The sequence below is a fragment of the Oncorhynchus keta genome, chromosome 34, assembly GCF_023373465.1.
Source record: "Oncorhynchus keta strain PuntledgeMale-10-30-2019 chromosome 34, Oket_V2, whole genome shotgun sequence".
Classification (NCBI taxonomy): Eukaryota; Metazoa; Chordata; class Actinopteri; order Salmoniformes; family Salmonidae; genus Oncorhynchus; species Oncorhynchus keta.
This window is the reverse complement of record NC_068454.1, coordinates 24,548,068-24,575,456: the sequence shown is the minus strand read 5'-3', so window position 1 is coordinate 24,575,456 and position 27,389 is coordinate 24,548,068. Positions and strand designations below refer to the sequence as shown.

At 43.6% G+C, this 27,389-nt stretch overlaps 1 protein-coding gene across 4 annotated transcripts in view; it reads right to left on the bottom strand.

Annotated features, from left to right (window-relative positions):
* Positions 1-27,389, bottom strand: part of lrch1 (leucine-rich repeats and calponin homology (CH) domain containing 1) — a 105,063-nt gene that overhangs the window by 55,945 nt on the left and 21,729 nt on the right. For all 4 annotated transcript variants that reach the window (XR_008090093.1, XM_035749549.2, XM_035749551.2 and 1 more), the window contains exons 2-4: positions 12,759-12,903; positions 905-1,031; positions 285-390 (exon numbers count right to left, since the gene is read on the bottom strand). Coding sequence is in view for 3 of the 4 variants with exons in the window: in XM_035749549.2 (XP_035605442.1) it covers positions 285-390; positions 905-1,031; positions 12,759-12,903 (378 nt within the window). In the remaining variant the exon portion in view is untranslated. The remainder of the gene's footprint in view (positions 1-284; positions 391-904; positions 1,032-12,758; positions 12,904-27,389) is intronic.

Below are 27,389 nucleotides of genomic sequence, written 5' to 3'. Positions count from 1 at the left end.
CAAAAATTCTGAACCTTTCTATTCTCATAGTTTCCACAGATTGTAATTCAAAGACAAACATAGAATTCCTCTTTAGGTAACTGGTTCCCTAAATATTCTGTGATCCACCAAAATCAGCTAAATAAACAAACAATTGTTTCCAAACACAACCCAGACATGACCCAGCTGCGACAAAACATCCGAGTCTCTTCGTGACCCATCTGGAAAACACTTCCTTAGGTTTCAAAACTCACTTACAGGAAAGACATATGGCAGGGAATATGGTTTAATGGGTCTAAACTCACCTTCAGGTAGGACACAGAGCAGGTTCCTGCGGACGTTGAGTTCTCGGAGGGCCTTGAGTCGGCCGATGTGACGGGGCAGAGCAGTGATTTCATTACAGCTCACATCCTGCAGGGGGCACAACACACTGAGTTAACTCACACACAACTAACACTTTACTGGTGGGTTTGCAGGATTTTGTTCCAGCCCTGCTCAAACACACCTGATTCATCTAATCATGGCCCTGACAAGTTGCAGATAAGAGAATCAGGTGAGTTAGAGAAGGGTTGGTCTGCTCACCCAGTAACTCTCCAGGAGGATGGTTAGTCACCCCTTGTGTACAAGAGTTACGGTAAGGACTGGGGGGGTTGTATGGCTCATAACACATCCATAATAAATGCTTCCTATTCCACTGTTCTTCCCCGTCTCCTCACATGGAGTCAGACAATGTCTCCCCTCTCCTCTCCTTCCCTGCTCTAGCTGCATGAGGGCCGGACCATTCATTTCACCCCTCAGTGGAGAACAGAACAGTTACATAAGGCCTGGCTGGGAGCTCATACAGGAAACGAAGAGCTGAGTCAGAAACTGGCACACACACAAGAGAGAGAGAGAAAGAAAGAGCGAAAGAAAGATAATCTCTTACCAGCTCCATGAGGCTCCTGAGCTGTCCGATGGCCTCAGGTATACACACAAGTTTGTTGTTGCTGGCAATGAGGACTCGTAGGGGTAACCCACATAGGGAGGCTGGCAGAGCACACAGCTGGTTCCGACTGTGGACACAAACACACAGAGACATTATATTACACACCAGCAGAGAGATGCAGATCAAAGAGCGATACATAGGATGTCCAGAGTGTCTACAATCTAGACCTGACGACGATCCACTTGGATAGACACTTCAATTTAAAAAAAGTGTCAGATGTGTGATGGACCTTGTGTCATGTATTCTAATATACATGAATATGACCCGATACCAACTGAACCCATTTCCTTAAAGGGGAATATCACCCTGGCTCTGCCACGGCCTATAGTCATTACTAGATTAACAACATTATGTTTTTATCATAAACATCACAATTATCCAAACCACAAGCTAAAACTAGCACATTTTTTATTTCACTGGTAGAATCAGGAAGTGCATACGGAAAGTATTCAGAAATCTAGATTTTTATCCCACATTGTTACTTTACAGCCTTATTGTAAAATTGATTCAACTGTTTTCCCCCCCTCATCAATCTACACACAATATCCCATGACAACAAAGCAAAAACAGTTTAGACATTTTTGCAAATGTATTAAAACTAAAACAATGAATTATCACATTTACATAAGTATTCAGACCCTTTACTCAGTACTTTGTTGAAGTGCCTTTACAGCCTTGAGTCTTCTTGGGTATGATCCTGATTCAAATGACCATCCTACCCATGATAGATGGGTTACGGAGACAATTTATAGATCGGCAGTTAAGGGTGCTCTCGAGCGGCTAGATGTTCTTTAACATTCGGCCATCAGATTTGTCACCAATGCTCCTTATAAGACACATCACTAGACTCTATACTCCTCTGTAAACTGGTCATCTCTGTATACCCGTCGCAAGACCCACTGGTTGATGCTTATTTATAAAACCCTCTCCAGGTCTCTCCAGAGATGTTCGGTCGGGTTCAAGTCCGGGCTCTGGCTGGGCCACTCAAGGACATCCAGAGACTTTTCTCGAAGCCCCGCCTGCATTGTCTTGTCTGTGTGCTTAAGAGTCGTTGTCCTGTTGGAAGGTGAACCTTCGCCCCAGTCTGAGGTCCTGAGAACTCTAGAGCAGGTTTTCATCAAGGATCTCTGTATATCTTTCCCTCAATCCTGACAATTCTTCCAGTCCCTGCTGCTGAAAAACATCCCCCACAGCATGATGCTGCCATCAACGTAGGGATGGTGCCAGGTTTCCTCCAGATGTGACGCTTGGCATTCAGGCTAAATAGTTAAATATTGGTTTCATCAGACGAGTGAACCTGGTTTCTCATGGTCAGAGTCCTTTAGGTGACTTTAGGCAAACTCCAAGAGGGCTGTCATGTGCCTTTTACTGAAGAGTGGCTTCTGTTTGGCAACTCTACCATAAAGGCCTGATTAGTAGAGTGCTGCAGAGATGTTTGTCTTTCTGAAAGGTTCTCCTATCTCCACAGAGGAACTCTGGAGCTCTGTCAGAGTGAACATCAGGTTCTTGGTCACCTCCCTGACCAAGGCCCTTCTCCCCTTTTAAAATCATGTTCAAATAAATGAGACTGCTCAGTTTGGCATCAAGGGATCAATGGAAACAGGCACCTGAGCTCAATTTTTATATATATTTTTAATTTCACCTTTAGTCTTGATGGAAGAAGAAAAATGGAAGAAACCATCTTCTTCAAGTCAATTAAAAAAAGTCCCACTGTGTTCTTAATTACGGGTACCTTTTTTTATTTTTTTTAATCAAAAACATGTTTTTGCTTTGTCAGAATTTTTTTGGTTTTGGTTTTCTATTTATCCATTTTACCCAAATCTGTGCCGATACAATCTTGTCTCAGAGTTCTACGGACAATTATTTTGACCTTGTGGCTTGACCCACGAGCCACTGCAGCCACTCATGAGCAGTTTTTTTAAACATGGCTCCAGTTTTGATAACCAGTAACCCCAAACATCAAAGATGCCCATCCCTGACATATTCATATTAACAGTACATGTAAATGACTCAGTGTGTGTGATTGCTTGTGTGTAATGTGCTGTACTGTAGTGTTTTCATGATACCAGAAATGTTTAGGTACAAGGTACAGTCTCACAATACTCAATACCAAAACAACAGCAAATAAATAAAGCATATTACCCAGTCACAGAGTGACACTTGACCCAGACAGAAACTACTGCTCTGTTAAATCATTGGGCATCTTATCAGTTCAATATCATTCCATTAGACATGTTTTACAGCAACATCCATGTTGTATTAATGAATCAATTCTACAATCAATTTGACTCTGTTTTTCCCAATCCGACCGGGATGGTGCAGCTGTCTAGGACACTGCATCTCCGTGATAGAAAAGGCACTACTAGGGTTGCAAAGAGAAGGATACTTTGTGGTAAGTTTTCCACTGAAAGTTAAGCCCGGGAATATGGGGAATTTTACTTAAATTCATCAAATAAGTGAGCTTATAACAGTGAACCTTTTTTGTGGGAAACACATAAGGCAATTCTAGGTCTGTGGCATATGTTGGTTAAACTATCCCCAATTCAATGGAATTGCAACCCTCTGCATGTGCAGTTCACTCTTACATCACATGTGCAGCTGATTCTCAAGCTCTTGCACACTTCTGAGTCCACACTACCACACTGTCTGCTTTCTGGTAAGTTTTGATTACAATACTGGGTGGGGTGAATATATTTTATATGACACGTGATTTGTTGTTAACTAGTAAATAGTAGCATACAGCAAAGTTTGTTTAAATCATTTCTAAATGGTTCATTTCTGCTAGTTAGTGTGTTTTAGCTTGCTTGAGCCTGCTACCTGAGGAGTGTTAATTCAACTGTTTCCATACACCTTTCATTTTTAAAAAAATCTTACAAAAGGAGTTGTTTAATCTAACTGCTTAACTATTGATCTGTACATGGAATTGTAATTTTTACTTACAACAAGCAACCTCTGACAAAAGTCCCTGTACTTCTATTCGAGGTGAAAATGATGAATCAGACACCTTATCAATAGCAACATCTCATGGTCCTCCTGGATTCAGAAGTATTTTTTGACTCAATGAATGTCTTGCTCGAGCTGTGTATGCAACTGGTTCACCTCTGATGCTCACAGGCAATGTGTATTGGAAGAGATTTCTGCATATTCTTCGCCCAGCATGATTAACTAAATCATCTCCGCCCCTCAACCAGTATTCTACAAGAGCACAGACACAAGGGACAACAGACACACCGGTCTCTACATTGCAGATGAGCTGAAGGCAGTCATCAATGACCTTGAACCACAGAAGGTATTTGCACTGGTGACAGACAATGCTGCGAACATGAAGGCTGCTTGGTCTAAAATGGGAGTCCTACCCTCATATCACACCCATTGGCTGTGCTGCTCATACACTGATTCTGCTCCTCAAGGACATCATGGCGCTGAAAACAATGGATACACTACGAGAGCCAAGAAATGGTTAGATATGTGAAGGGTCATCAAGTTATAGCAGCAATCTACCTCACCAAGCAAAGTGAGAAGAATAAGAGCACCACATTGAAGCTGCCCAGCAACACCCGTTGGGGTGGTGTTGTCATCATGTTTGAGTCTCCTGGAGGGGAAGGAGTCTCTCCAAGAAATGGCCATAACACAGTCTGCCGATATGGACAGCCCCATCAAGAGGATCCTCCTGGATGATGTATTTTTGGGAGAGAGTGGTAACTCTATAACCTATAGCAGTGGCCATTGCACGGATTGAAGGAGACAATGCCATTCTGTCTGGTGTTCAGACTCTGCTTGCAGGTGTAAGAGAAGAAATCCATACTGCCCTGCCCACTTCACTTTTGCTCCAAGCAGAGGAAACTGCAGTTCTGAAATACATCAAGAAGCGTGAAGACTTCTGCCTGAAGCCCATACATGTCACAGCGTACATGTTGGACCCCAAGTATGCTGGCAAGAGCATCCTGTCTGGTGCAGAGATCAACAATGCCTATGGTGTCATCACTACCGTGTCTCACCACCTTGGCCTGGATGAGGGCAAGGTTCTTAGCAGTGTGGCTGAGAGGAATACAACCAAAGCATTAGTTTCTAGACTGTCATTTTACAGATGATGTTGAAAACGTTTTTGGAAGATGCGATGAATCATTGGGATCATTCAATATTCCCTTTCTATTGTTGTTCAGTGAAATCATCCCATGTGAAGAGTCAACTACTTTAATTAAAAGGTCAATTCTAAAATAATTCATTTTTTTCCTATTGGAAAGATTTAACCATTTGCAATTTTTCTATGATAAGGTAAAAGGTTTATGTTTGTCTCCAAATGATATGGTAAATATATCCAATGCAAAAAACATTACGTTTAAATGGTATTAATATTAATTTGCATATATTTCCATTATTTCCCATATATTCCTGTTAATTCCCACAGAAAGTTTCCACCTCTGAATGTTTCCCAAAATGTGCAACCCTAGTCACTACAGACCCTTGTTTGATTCCAGGCTGTATCACAACCGGCCGTGATTGGGAGTCCCTTAGGGCAGCGCACAATTGGCCCAGCGTCGTCCGGGTTAGGTTTTAGCCGGGGTAGGCCGTCATTATAAATAAGAATTTGTTCATAACTGGCTTGCCTAGTTGAAAAAAAAGATATATATTTATATTTATATATATTTAAACTACATAACACAATGGTAATAATGTATTTGAATGGTAAATATATCACAATATACAGGTGAATGCATATCCAATAGGACTGTTATTATTATTATTATTTCATGGGTTACAAATTACAAACTCTGTTTCCCTTCCATTTGGGACTTGACGACATTCACGAGACAAGAGGGGTGGGGCCCGTCGGAGCCCTATTCACACACACACAGTCAGACTTTCACTGAGGCAATAGATCATGAGCGATAGATCATATGAGAAAGAGATCGGGAGAGAAAGAGAGAGAGATCGAGAGAGAGATCGAGAGAGAGATCGAGAGAGAATTTATAAAGTTTTGGTGGAAATCAGCTTTGAAATCAGCATATTTAGAGGCAATTTGCATATTATCAAAAACAAAGTACTAGGGTAGTGAATTGATGTTAGCTTCAGCTGTAAGCTAGCAAGGAAGGTTAGCCTATAAAGCTGGAAGATACTGGTATCGTCTTGCACTGTAAAGTGTTCTAGTCTGTTTTGCAAACAGTTTTAACATTTCTACATGCCATGTTGCATTACTGAAGTGTGTTCACTTCTGTGTGGCATGTGTGGGGACATAACATGATGCAGCCCGGTCTCCCAGCGCAAGCTAAGCGGAACAGGCACATGAGCTATAAGGGGGACATCAGCTTTGTTGATACAGACTTGATCTGTGAGACACATTTGAGGGAAGTACCGAAAGTAACAGAAATTCTAGTACCGAACAGTTTTTCCTGTTCTAGCATCGAAAAAAGTACAGAAGTTTCAGTATACCGTGCAACACTACTGTACTGTAAAAAACTACTCATTAGCTTTCCCATAAACACTTTTGTACTTCTGCAAAACATAAAACACACAGTCCCAATGTAGTTCAGTTCAGAACTCATAAAAACAGGATGTTGGTGTCCCCCCTCCAAAACAAGATGTCAAAACAAACCAAAGAAACTCCTCCTCCAAAACATGTCAGAACTCCTCCTCCAAAACATGTCAGAACTCCTCCTCCAAAACATGTCAGAACTCCTCCTCCAAAACATGTCAGAACTCCTCCTCCAAAACAGGTCAGAACTCCTCCTCCAAAACAGGTCAGAACTCCTCCTCCAACACAGGTCAGAACTCCTCCAAAACATGTCAGAACTCCTCCTCCAAAACATGTCAGAACTCCTCCTCCAAAACATGTCAGAACTCCTCCTCCAAAACATGTCAGAACTCCTCCTCCAAAACATGTCAGAACTCCTCCTCCAAAACATGTCAGAACTCCTCCTCCAAAACATGTCAGAACTCCTCCTCCAAAACAGGTCAGAACTCCTCCTCCAAAACATGTCAGAACTCCTCCTCCAAAACAGGTCAGAACTCCTCCTCCAAAACAGGTCAGAACTCCTCCTCCAAAACATGTCAGAACTCCTCCTCCAAAACATGTCAGAACTCCTCCTCCAAAACATGTCAGAACTCCTCCTCCAAAACATGTCAGAACTCCTCCTCCAAAACATGTCAGAACTCCTCCTCCAAAACATGTCAGAACTCCTCCTCCAAAACATGTCAGAACTCCTCCTCCAAAACATGTCAGAACTCCTCCTCCAAAACATGTCAGAACTCCTCCTCCAAAACATGTCAGAACTCCTCCTCCAAAACATATCAGAACTCCTCCAAAACATATCAGAACTCCTCCAAAACATATCAGAACTCCTCCAAAACAGTTTGAACCTCATTAAAACAGACTTCTGGTGTGGTCTCCGGCTTACAGCTGCAGTTAGCCAGCACGCAGCAGGATGTCTGTGGCAGAGCAAGAGAGAGGCCTTATGTGTAGACAGACAGAGAGACTGGAACAGAGGCCTTTAACAGACAGAGGTTGGTAGAGAGGCTGCCAGCATGAGCAGAGCCGATTACAGATGACCCAGAGAAAACAAGCTCTCCACAACAACAACAAAAGGCTAAAAAGTATCCTGGAAATGACCCATTGTTACACACATGGAAAAGCCTCTTGTTCTGGAGTGTGTGCAAAGACTTGATTACACTTCCCTGAGTTATTGGTTATTTTGTGATGGAGAACATTGAGAGTGGTGAGGACTTACAGTATGGGAGCTTTCTGGAAAACTGGATGCTTTCACACCACTGAGCAGTGTTCGCTGCATGCTTACGAGTTGACATGCGTGCCTGCATGCTTACGAGTTGACATGCGTGCGCCTGCATGCTTACGAGTTGACATGCGTGCCTGCATGCTTACGAGTTGACATGCGTGCCTGCATGCTTACGGGTTGACATGCGTGCCTGCATGCTTACGGGTTGACATGCGTGCCTGCATGCTTACGGGTTGACATGCGTGCCTGCATGCTTACGAGTTGACATGCGTGCGCCTGCATGCTTACGGGTTGACATGCGTGCCTGCATGCTTACGGCTTGACATGCGTGCCTGCATGCTTACGAGTTGACATGCGTGCGCCTGCATGCTTACGGGTTGACATGCGTGCGCCTGCATGCTTACGGGTTGACATGCGTGCGCCTGCATGCTTACGGGTTGACATGCGTGCCTGCATGCTTACGGGTTGACATGCGTGCCTGCATGCTTACGGGTTGACATGCGTGCCTGCATGCTTACGGGTTGACATGCGTGCCTGCATGCTTACGGGTTGACATGCGTGCGCCTGCATGCTTACGGGTTGACATGCGTGCCTGCATGCTTACGGGTTGACATGCGTGCCTGCATGCTTACGAGTTGACATGCGTGCGCCTGCATGCTTACGGGTTGACATGCGTGCCTGCATGCTTACGGGTTGACATGCGTGCCTGCATGCTTACGGGTTGACATGCGTGCCTGCATGCTTACGGGTCTTTCTCCCGCTCCCTATTGACCCCTTATAGACCCGCTCTCTTTCTCCCTATAGACCCGCTCTCTTTCTCCCGCTCCCTATTGATCCCTTATAGACCTGCTCTCTTTCTCCCTCTCCCTATTGACCCGCTCTCTTTCTCCCTCTCCCTATTGACCCCTTATAGACCCGCTCTCTTTCTCCCTCTCCCTATAGACCCCTTATAGACCCGCTCTCTTTCTCCCTCTCCCTATTGACCCGCTCTCTTTCTCCCTCTTGACCCCTTATAGACCTGCTCTCTTTCTCCCTCTCCCTATTGACCCGCTCTCTTTCTCCCTCTTGACCCCTTATAGACCTGCTCTCTTTCTCCCTCTCCCTATTGACCCCTTATAGACCCGCTCTCTTTCTCCCGCTCCCTATTGATCCCTTATAGACCCGCTCTCTTTCTCCCCCTCCCTATTGACCCGCTCTCTTTCTCCCTCTGACCCCTTATAGACCCACTCTCTTTCTCCCTCTCCCTATTGACCCCTTATAGACAGACCCCCTCTCTTTCTCCCTCTCCCTATTGACCCCTTATAGACCCGCTCTCTTTCTCCCTCTCCCTATAGACCCCTTATAGACCCGCTCTCTTTCTCCCCTCTCCCTATTGACCCGCTCTCTTTCTCCCTCTTGACCCCTTATAGACACGCTCTCTTTCTCCCTCTCCCTATTGACCCCTTATAGACCCGCTCTCTTTCTCCCGCTCCCTATTGACCCGCTCTCTTTCTCCCTCTCGACCCCTTATAGACCCGCTCTCTTTCTCCCGCTCCCTATAGACCCGCTCTCTTTCTCCCGCTCCCTATTGACCCGCTCTCTTTCTCCCTCTCCTTATTGACCCGCTCTCTCTCCTTATAGACCCGCTCTCTCTCTCTCTCTCCTTATAGACCCGCTCTCTTTCTCCCTCTCCCTATAGACCCCTTATAGACCCGCTCTCTTTCTCCCGCTCCCTATTGACCCGCTCTCTTTCTCCCACTCCCTATTGACCCACTCTCTTTCTCCCTCTCCCTATAGACCCCTTATAGACCCGCTCTCTTTCTCCCGCTCCCTATTGACCCGCTCTCTTTCTCCCTCTCCCTATAGACCCCTTATAGACCCGCTCTCTTTCTCCCTCTCCTTATTGACCCGCTCTCTCTCCTTATAGACCCGCTCTCTCTCTCTCTCCTTATAGACCCGCTCTCTCTCTCTCCTTATTGACCCGCTCTCTCTCCTTATTGACCCGCTCTCTCTCCTTATAGACCCGCTCTCTCTCTCTCGCTCTCTCCTTATTGACCCGCTCTTTCTCCCTCTCCTTATAGACCCGCCCTCTCTCCTTATAGACCCGCTCTCTCTCTCCCTCTCCTTATTGACCCGCTCTCTCTCTCTCATTATTGACCCGCTCTTTCTCCCTCTCCCCCTCTCCTTACTGACACTCACTCTCAAATCAAACTGTCACATGCGCTGAACACAACAACTTTAGACCTTACCGTGAAATGCTTATTTACCAAATAAATTAAAGTAATAAAGAATAAAAAGTAACAGAAAATAACAATAACGAGGCTATATACAGTTGAAGTCAGAAGTTTACATGGCAAAACTGTAGTTGCTAAGTGTAAGTCGGTTAGGACATCTACTTTGTACATGACACGTAATTTTTCCAACAATTGTTAACAGACAGATTATTTCACTGTATCACAATTCTAGTGGGTGTGATGCAACTGGTCACGATGGTGCAGCTGTAGAACTTTGAGGATCTGAGGACCCATGCCAAATCTCTCCTGGGGGGGAAAAGGTGTTGTCGTGCCCTCTTCACGTCCGTCTTGGGGTGTCTGGACCATGATAGTACGTTGGTGATGTGGACACCAAGGAACTTGAAAAACTCGACCCGCTCCACTACAGCCGCGTTGATGTTAACGGGGGCCTGTTCGGCCGCCTTTTCATGTAGTCCACGATCAGCTCCTTTGTCTTGCTAACATTGAGGGAGATATTGTTGTGCTGGCACCACACTGCCAGCTCTCCGACCTCCTCCTATAGGTGGTCTCATCATTGTAAGTGATCAGGCCTACCACTGTTGGGTAGTAAATGATGTGTTGGAGTCGTGTTTGGCCACGCAGTTGTGGGTGAACAGGGAGTACAGGACTAAGTACTCACCCATGAGGGGCCCCTGTGCTGAGGATCAGCGTGGCAGACGTGTTGTTGCCCACCCTTACCACCTCGGGGCAGCCCGTCAGTTAGTCCAGGATCCAGTCCCAGAGTCCTTAGCTCAGTGATGAGTTTCGTAGGCACTAAGGTGTTGCACGCTGAACTGTAGTCAATGAACAGCATTCTTACATCTGTGGATCTGCATCCACAGAGTGTCCAGGAGGATGCTGTTGATGTGAGCCATTACCAGCCTTTCAAAGCACTTCATGGCTACTGACGTGAGTGCGACGGGGCGGTAATCATTTAGGCAGGTTACCTTTGCTTCCTTGGGCAAAGGGACTATGGTAGTCTGCTTGAAACATGTAGGTATTACAGACTGGGTCAGGGAGAGGTTGAACATGTCAGTGAAGACACCCGCCAGCTGGTCAGCACATGCTTCGAGTACACTTCCTCGTAATCCATCTCACGCTCCTTATTGAACCTCTCTCTCCCCTTTTCTGTTTCCTTATCGTCTTTCTCTGTGTTTTATCTTTCCATATACCAGGGAGGGCAGGCCTTTCTCTCTGCTATGGAAACGACCTTTCAGCTCCAGATACACAACAGGCCCATAGTAGGCAGAAGGCATTCATGACCTTGGCTCCTGACTCCCTCCCTCCCTGAAACAATGTGCGGTCTGGTATATGTTCGATGTTATTGTTCTGTGAACACTCACATTAAGCATAGCTTAATGTTTTATGGCCATTATATTTCAAGTGGCTAGTGTGTCGATCTGAAAACCACTACACTGCACAGCAGCACAAGCTAACACAATAGAGTAACAAGCGAGCAGGCCAATAGTCACAGTAAAAGCTGCCTAAATAAAAGCTAACAGAACAAAAGCAGCAAAACAAATCAGCAAACTCAATGACAACAGCTGACAGGTCTAAACAGCCTCCATCCCATCAACTTCAAAATAAGACATTTTATTCCACAACTGCCAAAGTTCTATCTAGACAACAAAGAGCCTTTATCCTCTTTCCACCATGATGCAGGCCAGGAACAGAACGATCCTAAAAATAAAGCCTTCCTTTTCATGTGTTCCTGGTGCAGACATGGAGAACATAGTCTATTTCCTGTTTTGATAGCAATATGAAAAGCCACAAATTCAAATGAGATTATCTGCCAGTGTCTCCGTGGCGTCTGATAACATTCCTGTCTAGTGGTGTAAAACACATACCCCGGTGCTGTCACATCACATTATACTGACACCCGCCTCGCCCTCACGTTAACCTACACCAGAGGGTATTTTACATCCTCCCCCTTCAGATTTAGCATTTGTATTACTGATTCAATTAATCACTTATTAACTCCGCTTAAATTCAATTAATCAATTTATTAACTCAGCTTAAATGATATGGCCGCATCACCACATGCATGTGTGTAGGTTTGGTCTTCTGTGTGTGTCTGTCAGAGATATGACTAATGAATCTCCCTCAGTTGCACGGTGGTGTGAGCACAGAGGAAGAGATTAGAGACAGAGAGTACAGAGTCGGTCTCAGGTTGACGATGCGTACAGCAGGCACTAAAGAACCAGGCTAGCACTGATGATGACCTTCTCCCCATCTCTCTCGGTCGCTCCCCCTCTGTCTCTCTCTACCATCTCCTTCCCCCCATCTCTCACTTTGTCTCTGGCACACTTTCTCCATGTCTCTCCTGGTCTCTCGATAGCCAGATAGAGCGGGAGTGGAGAGAGATAAAATTAAACAAGTAGTGTCGTGCATCATTCCAATATGTGATCTGAGCGCATTGCACAAACACAGAGACACGATATGCTATTGCTCTGTGGTCATGCCATGAGGTTAGAAGCGGTGACATCAGCCCATTGAGAGGCGTCTGCGATGCGTGAAGCCTAAGCGTGTCTGCCCTGGGAAACAGTTAGGATCAAACCCTGAGTCTAAACAAGCTCTGGTCCAATCAGACTACTGCCAACCTTCTGTGCTGCTTATCAAATATCGACTGACATCTAATATATTTAACGCTTCTCTGAACCAATACTGCCACCTTTATAGGGATAACTGTGAAAACAACTTTAAGGATAAACCACTGATATTCAGCAACACCGACATTTTCTTTCTATCATTGAAAACAAATGTGCTCCTCACTCAACACAGTCACCTGTTAACTGTAGGTTCAAGTCTTACCTGAGGTTTAAGGAGGTGAGTGACTGTAGGTTGATGATGGTGTCAGGAATGGTCTTGATACAGTTGTGATAGAGGTTCAGCATTTCCAAGGCAACCAGGTGACACACCTCTAAGGGGACCTCCGCCAAACGATTCCTCGACAGGTCTGAGAGAGAGAGAGAAAATAGGAAGAGACAGATATCACCTGTAGTTATATACTAGTGCCACTAGGTGTCTCTCTCCCTGGCCCAGGACCTCCCCTCCACTCAGCCAAACTATCCAAAGCCTACAGACTAACACAATCATTCCTGTACTGGCTCCCAGCAGCAAATAACAACATTGATATCAGCTGAGGCCATAATAACAATTAGCCAGTGTTCAGATTAGCTCCACTCCTGCCTACTGTTCCAAGGTGATTTAGTGAATTCAGCTGGGATGACCTAAAGCACTCAGTCATTATAGAAGCCTGTGTTCCATTATGGACACCACAGGGGAAGGAAGTTCTGTTAAAAACACTCAGAGACAAAAAGGCTACTCATAGTTGATCTTCAGTGTGACTCCAAGCCCTGCTAGCACTAGTAGCGCTGACTGGAAGTAATGACTAAGGCCTGAAAATAACATCACGATGTGTGTGTGTGAGTGTGAGTGTGAGTGTGTGTGTGTGTGTGTGTGCTATGTATTTAGAAAAGACCAAATACCCACAGTGAATGGTGTCAGTGTCATGTAGCATCACTATGACCCCCATCCTACTATGCTTCAAATCTAACGGGACAGTTCCTGTTACACTACAACATGACAAACTGATTAAGGCTCAAACTGAGACACATATTAGGGGGTGGGGATGTGTGCATGTATGTGTCTGCATGGCGGCAGTGTAGCCTACACAACAGGTCATGTGATGTGACACTGATGATGACATGGCCTAGGGTAGGGTAGGGTCAGGTCAACCCCCCCCCTCCCTCACACACACACACACACACACGCTCCACCACCCTTGTAAATTTGAGCATTCCCGTAGTAATCACCCCCCACAAACCAGACACAGGAGCCTCAATGTATTTCATGACACACATGAACACACCTGCATAAATGTGTGCATGCGTGACATTTCATGCAAGGAGACAACCATGTGACTGTGACAAAGATAAGACCAGCATATCCTGCATCTCGCTGCAATTCACTCTGGGTAGTTTATCTTCAGATTAGGCTAGTTCAGACAGCTTCCATGACAACCCAGACTGTCTGGAGGATGAAGACCTCTACTATTAGGAGTAGTGTCCTCCTGTCACACACATCATCTTCTCTCTGTGCTACTCTTCTAAAGCTGTGTCCATTCCCCTGCACTGACCCCAGCCGGACTGAAGTGTTGATCCAGAAAGCAAAAAAAACGTTTACAGCCCTGTTAAACAAACAACCCCCCCTTTCCCTCCCTCGCTCTTTTACAGCCCTCTAAGTGCCTCATATTTCCACTGTACAGCAGCTGAACCACATCTCCCTCAGAAGTGGAGGAGAACTAATAATCCCTCCTCCCTCTCCATCGCTTTCCAAGCTCTCCCTCACTTTCCCAACAGAGTTAGCCATCAACTCGAAGGAGCACTCACTCAGCACGTAGACTAAATACATAGACACAGCTAGCGGTCTAGTTAGTTTAAAGTCATACCTATATACTTACACCCACTCACAAACATCTGAGAAACCTATTCATACAAGCATGCACACACACAAACACACACAGATGGCCATCACTCAATGCAGAGCATGCTGGGAAGGGAACTACACCAGACACAGTACAGGAAGTGAAGGGAACTACACCAGACCCAGTACAGGAAGTGAAGGGAACAACAATCCCCATGGGACAGATTCAACCTTAAAAGGAAAGGCTCACCCATTTTTTATTGGATTTTTGATGTTCTACTTTTTCGGAATGGCCGATTAATTAGTGCCGATTTCAAGTTATAACAATCGGAAATAGTTCATTTTGGGCGCCGATTTAAAAAAAAAATGCTTTTATAGGCAAGTCAGTTAAGAACACATTCTTATTTTCAATGACGGCCTAGGAACGGTGGGTTAACTGCCTTGTTCAGGGGCAGAACGACAGATTTTCACCTTGTTAGCTCGGGGGATCCAATCTTGCAACCTTACAGTTAACTAGTCCAATGCTATAACCATCTTCCTCTCATTGTACTCCACAAGACTGCCTGGAGACTGCCTGTTACGCGAATGCAGTAGAAGCCACGGTAAGTTGCTAGCTAGCATTAAACTTATCTTATAAAAAAAACTATCAATCAATCATGATCACTAGTTATAACTACACATGGTTGATGATATTGCTAGTTTATCTAGCGTGTCCTGCGTTGCATATTTTTTATTTAACCTTTATTTAACCAGGTAGGCAAGTTAAGAACAAGTTCTCATTTACAATTGCGACCTGGCCAAGAAAAAGCATAGCAGTTCAACACATACAACAACACAGAGTTAAACATGGAGTAAAACAAACATACAGTCAATAATACAGTAGAAACAAGTCTATATACGATGTGAGCAAATGAGGTGAGATAGGGGAGGTAAAGGCAAAAAAAGGCCATGGTGGCAAAGTAAATACAATATAGCAAGTAAAACACTGGAATGGTAGATTTGCAGTGGAATAATTTGCAAAGTAGAAATAAAAATAATGGGGTGCAAATGAGCAAAATAAATAAATAAATAAAATAAATACAGTAGGGAAAGAGGTAGTTGTTTGGGCTAAATTATAGGTGGGCTATGTACAGGTGCAGTAATCTCTGAGCTGCTCTGACAGCTGGTGCTTAAAGCTAGTGAGTGAGATAAGTGTTTCCAGTATCAGAGGTTTTTGTAGTTCGTTCCAGTCATTGGCAGCAGAGAACTGGAAGGAGAGGCGGCCAAAGATATATAATTGGTTTTGGGGGTGACCAGAGAGATATACCTGCTGGAGCGTGTGCTACAGGTGGGTGATGCTATGGTGACAAGTGAGCTGAGATAAGGGGGGGAAGTTACCTAGCAGGGTCTTGTATGACATGGAGCCAGTGGGTTTGGCGATGAGTATGAAGCGAGGGCCAGCCAACGAGAGCGTACATGTCGCAATAGTAGGTAGTATATGGGGCTTTGGTGACAAAAACAGATGGCACTGTGATAGACTGCATCCAATTTGTCGAGTAGGGTATTGGAGGTTATTTTGTAAATGACATCACCGAAGTCGAGGATTGGTAGCATGGTTAGTTTTACAAAGGTATGTTTGGCAGCATGAGTGAAGGATGCTTTGTTGCGAAATAGGAGGCCAATTCTAGATTTAACTTTGGATTGGAGATGTTTGATGTGGGTCTGGAAGGAGAGTTTACAGTCTAACCAGACACCTAGGTATTTGTCCATGTATTCTAAGTCAGAGCCATCCAGAGTAGTGATGTTGGACAGGCGGGCAGGTGCAGGCAGCGATCGGTTGAAGAGCATGCATTTAGTTTTACTTGTATTGAAGAGCAATTGGAGGCCACGGAAGGAGAGTTGTATGGCATTGAAGCTTGCCTGGAGGGTTGTAAACAGTGTCCAAAGAAGGGCCAGAAGTATACAGAATAGTGTCGTCTGCGTAGAGGTGGATCAGAGACTCACCAGCAGCAAGAGCGACATCATTGATGTAGAGGCGGTCCAAGAATTGAACCTTGTGGCATCCCCATAGAGACTCAGAGGTCCGGACAGCAGACCCTCCGATTTGACACACTGAACTCTATCAGAGAAGTAGTTGGTGAACCAGGCGAGGCAATCATTTGAGAAACCAAGGCTGTCGAGTCTGTCGATGAGGATGAGGTGATTGACAGAGTCGAAAGCCTTGGCCAGATCAATGAATACGGCTGCACAGTAATGTTTCTTATGGATGGCGGTTAAGATATCGTTTAGGACCTTGAGCGTGTCTGAGGTGCACCAATGACCAGCTCTGAAACCAGATTGCATAGCAGAGAGGGTATGGTGAGATTCAAAATTGTCAGTAATCTGTTTGTTGACTTGGCTTTCGAAGACCTTAGAAAGGCATAGTAAGAGTGGGGATGACCGCAGCTGCTTTCCAATCTTTGGGAATCTCAGACGACACGAAAGAGAGGTTGAACAGGCTAGTAATAGGGGTGGCAACAAATTCGGCAGATAATTTCAGAAAGAAAGGGCCCAGATTGTCTAGACCGGCTGGCAGCTCATTCAGATCATCAGCTGACTGGATTTGGGAGAAGGAGAAATGGGGAAGGCTTCGGCGAGTTGCTGTGGGGGGTGCAGTGCTGTTGACCGGGGTAGGGGTAGCCAGGTGGAAAGCATGGACAGCCATAGAAAAATTGTTATAGAAATTCTCAATTATAGTGGATTTATCAATGGTGGCAGTGTTTCCTATCTTCAGTGCAGTGGGCAGCTGGGAGGAGGTGTTCTTATTCTCCATGGACTTTAGTGTCCCAGAACTTTTAGTGTTGCAGGAAGCAAATTTCTGCTTGAAAAAGCTAGCCTTGGCTTTTCTAACTGCCTGTGTATAATGGTTTCTCGCTTCCCTGAAAAGCTGCATTATCATGGGGGCTGTTCGATGCTAATGCAGAACGCCATAGGATGTTTTGTGTTGGTTAAGGGCAGTCAGGTCTGGGGAGAACCAAGGGCTATATCTGTTCCTGGTTCTAAATTTCTTGAATGGGGAATGCTTATTTAAGATGGTTAGGAAGGCATTTAAAAAAAACAGGCATCCTCTACTGACGGGATGAGATCAATATCCTTCCAGGATACCCCGGCCAGGTGGATTAGAAAGGCCTGCTCGCTGAAGTGTTTCAGGGAGCATTTGACAGTGATGAGTGGAGGTCCGGTATTTTCCAGTCCGAGCCGCGCAAAACTGGCGATAGATTTTCGAGCTAAAGGATAGCTGATGACCACAAACCATGCTTAGCTGAATACTAACAATTAGCCAGTAAAGAAGCTAACTAGCTTCTGGCAAGCTTCTGATTAGCTTCAGGCTTACTTCTGTCTAGCTTCTATGGAGGATTACAGATTTGAGGTAAATAATACTTTCTTTTTTAAAATATAAATTGGCGAGGCGGGTTGCAGGAGTGTTTTGAAGTTGAGTTTATGGAAAAGAAAAAATATATATATAAAAAGGTATGTGAAGAAAGTTGTAAAAAAATGTCTGTCTGTCTGAGCAAGGAACTCAGTCGTTAGCTTTTTTACATGGCACATATTGCACTTTTACTTCTAAAAACACTTTGTTTTTGCATTATTTAAACCAAACTGAACATGTTTCATAATTTATTTGAGGATAAATTGATTTTTATTTATGTATTATATTAAGTTAAAAGTGTTCATTCAGTATTGTTGTAATTGTCACTATTACAAATTAATTTAAAAATAAAAATAAAAATGTTTTTAAATCGTCCGATTAATTGGTATCGGCTTTTTTTGGTCTTCCAATAATTGGTACCGGCGTTGAAAAATCATATTCGGTCGACCTCTAGTTAAAATCACGATGCACACTGATGTCGTCATTGGAAACACTTCTCTTCCTCTATCTTTTTTTCAACAAAACATAGAAATGCAGATGAGATGACAAATATTAAGTTGAACATTTTTTACATTTCCCTTTAAAAATCACAATGCAGTCATCAAAACATTTTCCATGAAATAGCCTAACTAGAAGATACATTTAAATAAAACCAGAGAGGACCAGGCAAACTTTAGGATACTTTGGTGAATTTGCGAGGGATACAAGACGAGACATGGCGAGATACAGCTTTTTATTGAGAGATACAGCTTTTTATTGCCGATAGATATGCCTAGTACACGGTTCGGACTCGGTCTGCCTGGTGGCTGACCTGCTTATACTGTGCTCTTCCCCTCTCTCTCTCCCGTCCCTCGCTAGCTCGCTATGAAAGTTTAAAGTGTTTGTGTTCTCGGAAGTACAGCAACTAAATCAGTCTCCTCCGTTCTAAAAATACTGAATCTTAGGAGTCGATTCCTAAGGGAATTGAATTATGACACTGAAAAATGGGAGTCGACGTGCAGTCGAGGAATCAGTTATTTTGTTAACTCGCCACCACTAAGTCATCGTCGTTAACAGCTGGAGAAATGGCAGAGAAAGGCAAGCGACAGCAGACAGGTCCTGTATGGCAGTACTTTAGAAGTTAAATGAGAAGGAAATGCAAAGTTTGCGAGGTGGAATTGAGTACAGTAATGGTAGTACAGCAGCAATGCTTAACCATCTGAAAGGAACAAACTGAGACCCAAACCGTTGCTGGCAGCTGCTTTGTGAATTCCCATGGAATTTTAGGAATTTTTCTAATTGTAAAAAAAAAACAATAGCACAATAATTCCACACACAGGGTTGAGTCTGCAGAGCCATTTTAGCTGATTCTAACAGGCTGTATCCAGATCAGAGCGATAAGGACAATGTTGACATAAAGTAGTCCGATTTTTAAAACGTATCCCAAAAAAAAGAAAAACAAGGTAGACAAAAACACAAGTTAAGTTCACAAGAATGAAATATGACCAAAAGATATAGAAACTGCTAGTGTCATGTTTTCAGCTTTGGTGCCAACCTTCCAGAGGTGCAAACGCATAGTCAAAGCTGACTCCTATAGCCTCTTATCATGGTAAAGAAAGCAGTAGTAAGTAAAGTGCAGTGAGGAGGTAAGTTCATACAGTACCTCCTGCATACCCTTCAGGACAGGACTAGTAAAATCACCTAAATGGCTTTGATGTTCACCCGAGTCCTGTATAGTTCTTGACAACAGCTTAGAATAGACAACAGCAGCAACACCAAGAACACCAGAATAATTGTGGGTTACGCAGCAATATTTATGTTTACAAAGCGTGAGGAAAAAAAACAACCTCTGACTCACACTTATGTGACAGGAGAAGCACGCCTTGAACGTGCACACACCTCATCCTCTTAAGGCTGCCCGATGCTAAAGGTGCTATGAGAGCCAATTCTATCCCTAACCTCTTCAGACAATCCAGCGTCACACTTGAGATTTACTGGAAAGGAGGTTAAACTCACATTCAGTTCCCATCCCACCAACTCAGGAACTATGTCCTCCTTACCCAAATTAGCTTAGCAAACTCAAAGTGTTTTTTTTGTTTTACAATAATGAGAACTAGGGTGTGTGTGTAGGCCTTGCGGATGTCATGTTTTCAATAGCAATCAACACCGAAGAGCTGAGCATTGAATACAGGTCATTTCCATGTAAAAAAGGAACCAAGAGCATCAATGTGTAAAGTTCATAGGAGGATGTCAAATGAAAGTTGAGTCTTTTTATTCCTTTTTTATTAAAGCTTTGGGCAACAGGGTTAAGTAGTTGGCTAGCTATTTATTTTCATGAACTGAAGTTACATTTTTATAATACATTTCAGACATTGTTCAATCTTAATTCGGGAGATATTTTGTTTTGTAAAACATGGGCAAAAAAAAAAAAAAACGGAGGGAGATTTTACCGAAATTCTGTTACCAAACTTCTCTTGTCACGCCTTGGTCTTAGTATTTTGTGTTTTCTTTATTTATTTGGTCAGGCCAGGGTGTGACATGGGTTATTGTGGTGTGTTTTTTGTCTTGGGGTTTTGTGGGGTGTCTAATTAGTCTATGGCTGCCTGAGGCGGTTCTCAATCAGAGTCAGGTGATTATCGTTGTCTCTGATTTGGAGCCATATTTAGGCAGCCATATTCTGTGAGTGTTTCGTGGGTGATTGTTCCGGTCTCTGTGTTTGCACCAGATAGGGCTGTTTCGGTTTTCGTTATTTTGTTTTGTTTATTTTGTAGTTTCTGTATGTTTAGTTTTTCTTTCATTAAAATCTATCATGAATCATCATCACGCTGCATTTTGGTCCGATCCTTATTCTACCTCTTCATCAGAGGAGGAGATAAAAGAACCCCGTTACACATATCTGCACAGTTCTTCTAGTAAATGTGTTTGGTAAAATGTTTTGTGTAAAAAAGTGGTCCTTGTACATATTAGGAATGCTGTGTTGCACGTATGGTTTGTTAAAACTTTGAAATCAATGGTTTTTGTTTGGAATACATTTAAGTGGCTCAGCACAATTCCGTTACCGCGGAATTGCTCTACAGCTCAGATACACTTAGTGATAGCTATGTTATGGACAAGAACATTCTTGTTATAAGTTCCTTATCTTTACCCCCTTTTCATTCACGCTTGCAGCTAGTTTTACTTTCTCTCTTTATATATGAGCACTTGACATCTCTTCCCTTTATCCAGACGCCATGGGCTGAACGGTTCAACTGACAGCCAACAGATACAGACACTAGCGTTGCTCAATAGTCTGGCTCTTTGTTGAATAGATACAGTGGCACACACACACACACACAAACGTACACGCATGCACTAGCACATGGCACCACCACAATAGATAAAGGTAGTCCAGATGGCTTGTCATTCTAGTCCACGGCACACTTACAACGCTGCAACTGCTGCTGCTACTACTACTACTAGGGCACGGGACTGGGGTGTGTATGTGTGTGTGTGTGTTTCTGATAAAAGGGTTAGACAAGGGAATTTCTCACTGTATGGTGCAAGACCCTGTCATTAGGACCTTGTTTACACCCCTGCCCCTGACGTATCACGACCCACCCAACAATCATTTGGGCACAACCTTATATTAGGTGACTCGTCACAGGGGGGAAGCTGAATTACATGTTTTTCAGACAAAATTGCAACTCTGTATAACAGCTTCTCCTGCACATGACCTCTGTGGAATAAACAATATGACAGACAGTATGAAAAGGGGAGCACATATGAAGTCACTGTACTCCGCTTGTGTCAGCCAACCTCAATCATAAGCATGGCATTCCACCTACACTACATACAATATTCTCCAAACTCAACACTACTACAACCTACTAATATTATGACTGCAGCCTGAGGGCCTACCTTCCAACATTGTGACAAGCCTCAACCACTTACACACAATACCTTAGGGCTAGGAATTGCCAAGACACAATATTATCATGATACTCAAGATTCTACATATATGCATTGCGATTCGATACTGTGATTTTATTGCGATTTGATGTTCCACATATATTGCTCACCATGTGTGTATTGCAGAGGAACAAGAGGGAGCCATGAGAAAACAACTTTTGATCAGTCATGGAAATAAGTGCTGAAAACAAAATTGGCTCCTTATTTAAAAAGATGGAGAACAAGCTATGAACTAAAAAGTTTGGTGCAGCTACAGCCAACTAGAGCAAAAATAATATTGCCAAAACGATACATTGTCAAAAATAATATCCTGATATGCAACTGTATGGATTTTTCACATCACTACTGTATCTCCCAGCTCCAAACTCTATACTTCTCCAGAAGGTCTCAGAACATATGTTTACACTCTCATAGAAGGCTTAGGACTGAGTCATGGTCCCCCTACTCTACTGAAAATGTAAACCTCACATCAGTTCCACCCCTTTCTGTTCACGCCACAAAATGGCCAACACAGGCACATCAAACAACGTCTAGAGCCTAGAAGCCTTAAATAGGCCTGTCAGCTGGCTCCAATGTCTTCAGAGGCAGAGAAAGTGAGTTTCTGTTCTGCTCTGCCGTTCATGTGGTGCCAGTCCACTGGACTAGTGGTGGCACAGGTTAGCTCATAACTCACTGGTAAACAAAGGTAGCATTGAGCTGGTTGTCATGGCAGCAGAAATGGCTGAAGCCAGTGATGTTTATGATTCCTGATAAACATTCACAGGAATACCACATACCAAGGACTGATGTGGGAGAGTGTTAAGAAGAGTTACAGAGGAGTTCTTAGAAGTTACAGATAGGACAGGGCCTTCCTCCTACTCTCTGACTTGGCTGTGTATCCATAGAGGGCTACGTGTTCATTATCAGTTCCAGTATGCTCTCAGGACATCCCTCAGAGGCAGGGTTCACTATAGACAGGAACAGACAGGAACGAAAGACATAAACAAGACATGGTGTGACCTTGGCTCTCGCTAGCTCCCTCTCCGTCTCTGTTTCACTCTGTTCTCCCCCTCTTTCACTTGGTCTTTATCTCCCTCACTCTTCATATCACTGTGTGGGTCCAACACCCTACCCTGACATGGGCCTCCTCCTACAGTGTATCAGACCTCCCAGGGTTTTCCCATCCTGAGGCCAGCTTCCAAGGAATCCCTCCAAATGAACACTACAACTGAATCAAAACCACAGTGGAATTTAAGAGAATGAGCATGAGAGAAAACCTGCTGACACGCTCTCACACACACACACACCCACCCCTGTATCTACATCAACGCTCCCCCACATGACATGAGTCTGACCTCACAGACCAATCACCTGATAGAGCGTGTGACTAAAACAGGAAGACACAGGGCGTATCCATCCATCAGTGTCAACACTGAACTCTGCTTGTCAGGGGAAAGGACGCTCCAATGAAACAGCTCAAAAAAACACACACCTTCTGCCATGACCGTAATCTAATGATTTCTGGTGGTTATTCTGCTAATTCATTGTTTCCCTGTTGCTGTGAAGTGTCATTGTCAATCAGATGATATCCAGCATCTTAAGGGAGTTAGTGTCTATATCAAGCCTAACAGATTCCACAGCACTCTAAATAACTGCTGATCTCAATTCCCTCAGCTGGAGAGCCCACTCACTTACACAGACTGTTTCTCTCTCCTCTCTCTGAATCCCACTCCAGTCTGGTAGAGGAACAGGCTGGTCATTGAAATCAGTTGAAAGGCTAACATTATCTCAACTATGGGCACACTATAGCCCTCACTGGACTCACTGAGGAATCTGGAGAATCAGGAGCACACAGGTTTTTCTATTAATAATGGGGCCAATTGTGTGACATTGGGATAAATATTTCAAAATAGTTTGAAACAAAAATAAAAAGGATTTACATGTAGTTCAACATGTGTACTTAATAAATGTGTCAATTTGCATATATTGACATAACTCCACCTACAATATAGGCCTTTTCTCCATTAAGCAGGATTCATTGAGACATTGGCAGGTCCAGTTCAAGGACTTTGTCAAGGACTTTGATGTTACACAATTGTATAATTTATATAATTGTACATAATATAACACCCCCCCCCCTTCAAAAAGAAAAGAAATATGCAAAAAGTGTCAAAAATTAAGGCCAATACCATTAAGAATAATTACCTTTTTTGGGGGGGGGGGGCTCGAGACCCTGGGTCTCGACCCCGCCCTGTGCAACTGGGTACTGGACTTCCTGACGGGCCGCCCCCAGGTGGTGAGTGTAGGCAACAACATGGGGGGGGGGGTTGGGGTCTTGCCAATGCATTGCTATTAGGGAGGCACAATATATCGGTGAACATATCGGAATCTGACAATATTAGCTAAAAATGCCAACATCGGTATCGGCCAACGTTTGATGTGAAAAACCGATGTCAAAGCTGACGTGCATACCTATATAACATAGGTACATGCAGTAATGACGCCACGTTACATTTTTCACTGTACGTGCAACACAGCATTCCCTAAACTAGCCCACAATGTATGCTGTGTGGATTGAGCAGTCAATAAGTCGAGCAGTCATTTGAAAGAGTAAGACAATTCAAAGGCAAAATCCATTAAAGCCAAGATAATGGAATTCAATGCCCTTGACAATCAACCGTTCTCCGTCTTGGGTGATGTTGGCTTTCGCTGACTGGTCAAGCACCGGTACACACAACCAAGTGCGCAAATGTTGCCCTAATGGAGTTGCACATTAATAGCGTTGCACACTGCTATTAGCTTCACGACATGCATACTATTGTACTTCATTTGGGTCTTTGCGTGTCAAAGAAGGTACAGTAGCACTGTCAAATCTGTACAAAAAAAGTCTGCAAACATGGAAAAACCGGCCACGAACGATGTGTTTACAATACCGCGTTGGTAATAAAGCATAATTTATTCGACCGCAACTTCTGGGGTAGCTAGCTTTGGCTTGGTACCTAGATAGCACCAATTCAACCAGCCTGAAAACAATGACCAGTAGACACTGCAGTCATTTTCATTATTATTAGCAATGATTTAGGAATATTTGTTAGTATTAGCTAGGTTAGCTATTAACTTGTTGTTCGGCTATTAAAATTGAACAACAGTTCATGAAATTAAATCGCAGCCAGCTACTTAACCCTGTTGCCTAAAGCTAACATTATAAGCAGCCAGCTAGCTTCATCTGGCTAGTGAGGTTCGACCAAACCAGGTTGTGTTGTGAAGCTAGCCACAATAAGGATTAGGCACAATAGTGGAATTTGCAGTTTGCCTTCAAAAGTATGTCATTGACAGTGCTGCAAATGAATACAAATAGTAGAATTATGCCAAACTTATTTTGAAGGCTAACCGAAAGTCCACTATTGTGGCTAATCCTTATTGCTTCACATAGATGTGTCCGACCACCATTAAATCAAATAATAACTGTATGATAAATTAGGGTTATTGTAGATGATGACACCTAGCTATATAGTCACATTATTATTTTGGATTTGTGTGCCCATGAAAACAGTTTTCACCCCGTAACATAAGACACAAAATGTTACGGAGTTAGATTTCTGAGATCTCTATACAAAAAAAAACTGTCCAACAGCTAGATCCAGGATTCTTACAGGATTTAAGTTTAAATGTCGAATTTAACTGATTAATGCTTAATATATGATATAACGACAACTTACACTGCCATTCATGCAAGGACAGAAAACAAAATATTTTGTGTTACAAGATTTTGGACAAATCCATCGAGACACCAACCATGATAAAGGGTTAAACATGAATTGTATAGAATATAGCTATGATCTTATTAGCTTATAGCTATGATCAAACTTATCTTAATGTAAGACATGAAACAAATTGGTAGATTATTATCAATGACTTAACAGCTGTAACAAGTTATCCAGCGTAGGAAATCCTCACTTGTGTCCTAGTTTATAGAAAAGACCCACATACACAGTTGCACACACAACTCTGCATCTCACAGATATATTTGTTCACACAGTTTATTTTATATAGACTAATACACCTATTGTTTATAGTTTGCACCATGTGTATGAGTTGTCCCAACAGGGCAGTCCCATGGGACCCAACTCACATGGCTGAGTAGAGAACTAAAACTCCTGTACTGCTGTTCTGTTTAACTGCTCTGTTCCAGCTGCATCCTCAGGCCCTGCAGGAAGAGGCCTCTCCCTCTAGCTCTAATGACAGGGTCTGTGTCACACACACACACTTTAGGTCCACAAACATGTGCACACAAACACTGCAGTGATATAAAAAGCCTATCCTGAGAACCAGTATAGCCACACAGTACACTGCTGCAGATGAACAACAATGTAGTTGGGCTGAGGGAGCCATCTCATTCTCACAATACTGCCAGAAAAACAGTCCGAGGTCTGCATCACTGAACTGTACAACAGCTAAGGTCAAGAAGCATTAGCCAAGCTCCACAGCCTCTAGCAGTCACACATCAAAACCAGTGGACCCACAAACATCTTGTCGTCAATAACAACAGGGTCTACGTTTGACTGACTGTTTGGTTTCTCAGAGTGTGACAGATCTACAGAAATGATACAAGGCCAAGAAGAGGGAGAAAATATACAGTTGTTGTCTAGAACATGAAAAAGGGTGATTTGGTTGTCCTTATAGGAGAACCCTGAAGAATCATATTTGGTTCCAGGTAGAACCCTAAGAGAGTTCCTCAGGGTTATCCAATGAGGACAGCCTTTTGGAACCATTTTTTTTCTAAGAGTGTAGCCTACAGTGGCTTGCGAAAGTATTCACCCCCCTTGGCATTTTTCCTATTTTCTTGCCTTACAACCTGGAATTAAAATGGATTTTGGGTGGTTTGTATCATTTGATTTACACAACATGCCTACCACTTTTGAAGATGCAAAATATTTATTGTGAAACAAGAAACAAGACAAAAAAATGAACTTAAGGGTGCATTACTCAATACTTTGTAGAGCCATCTTTTGCTGCAATTACAGCTGCAAGTCTCTTATAAGCTTGCCACTGGGATTTTGCCTATTGTTCAAGGCAAAACTACTCCAGCGCCTTCAAGTTGGATGGGTTCCGCTAGTGTACAGCAATCTTTAAGTCATACCACAGATATTCTCAATTGGATTGAAGTCTGGGCTTTGACTAGGCCATTCCAAGACATTTAAATGTTTCCCCTTAAACCACTCAAGTGTTGCTTTAGCAGTATGCTTAGGGTAATTGTCCTGCTGGAAGGTGAACCTCCGTCACAGTCTCAAATCTCTGGAAGACTGAAACAGTTTTCCCCTCAAGGATTTCCCTGTATTTAGCGACATCCATCATTCCTTAAAATTCTGACCAGTTTCCCAGTCCCTGCCGATGAAAAACATACCCACAGCATGAAAGCCACCACCATGCTTCACTGTGGGGATGGCATTCTCGGGGTGATGAGAGGTGTTGGGTTTGTGCAAGACATAGCGTATTCGTTGATGGCCAAACAGCTAAATTTTAGTCTCATCTGACCAGAGTGCCTTCTTCCATATGTTTGGGGAGTCTCCTACATGCCTTTTGGCGAACACCAAACGTGTTTTCTTATTTTTCTTCTTTAAGCATGTTTTTCTGGCCACTCTTCTGTAAAGCCCAGCTCTGTGGAGTGTACGGCTAAAGTGGTCCTATGGACAGATACTCCAATCTCCGCTGTGGAGCTTTCC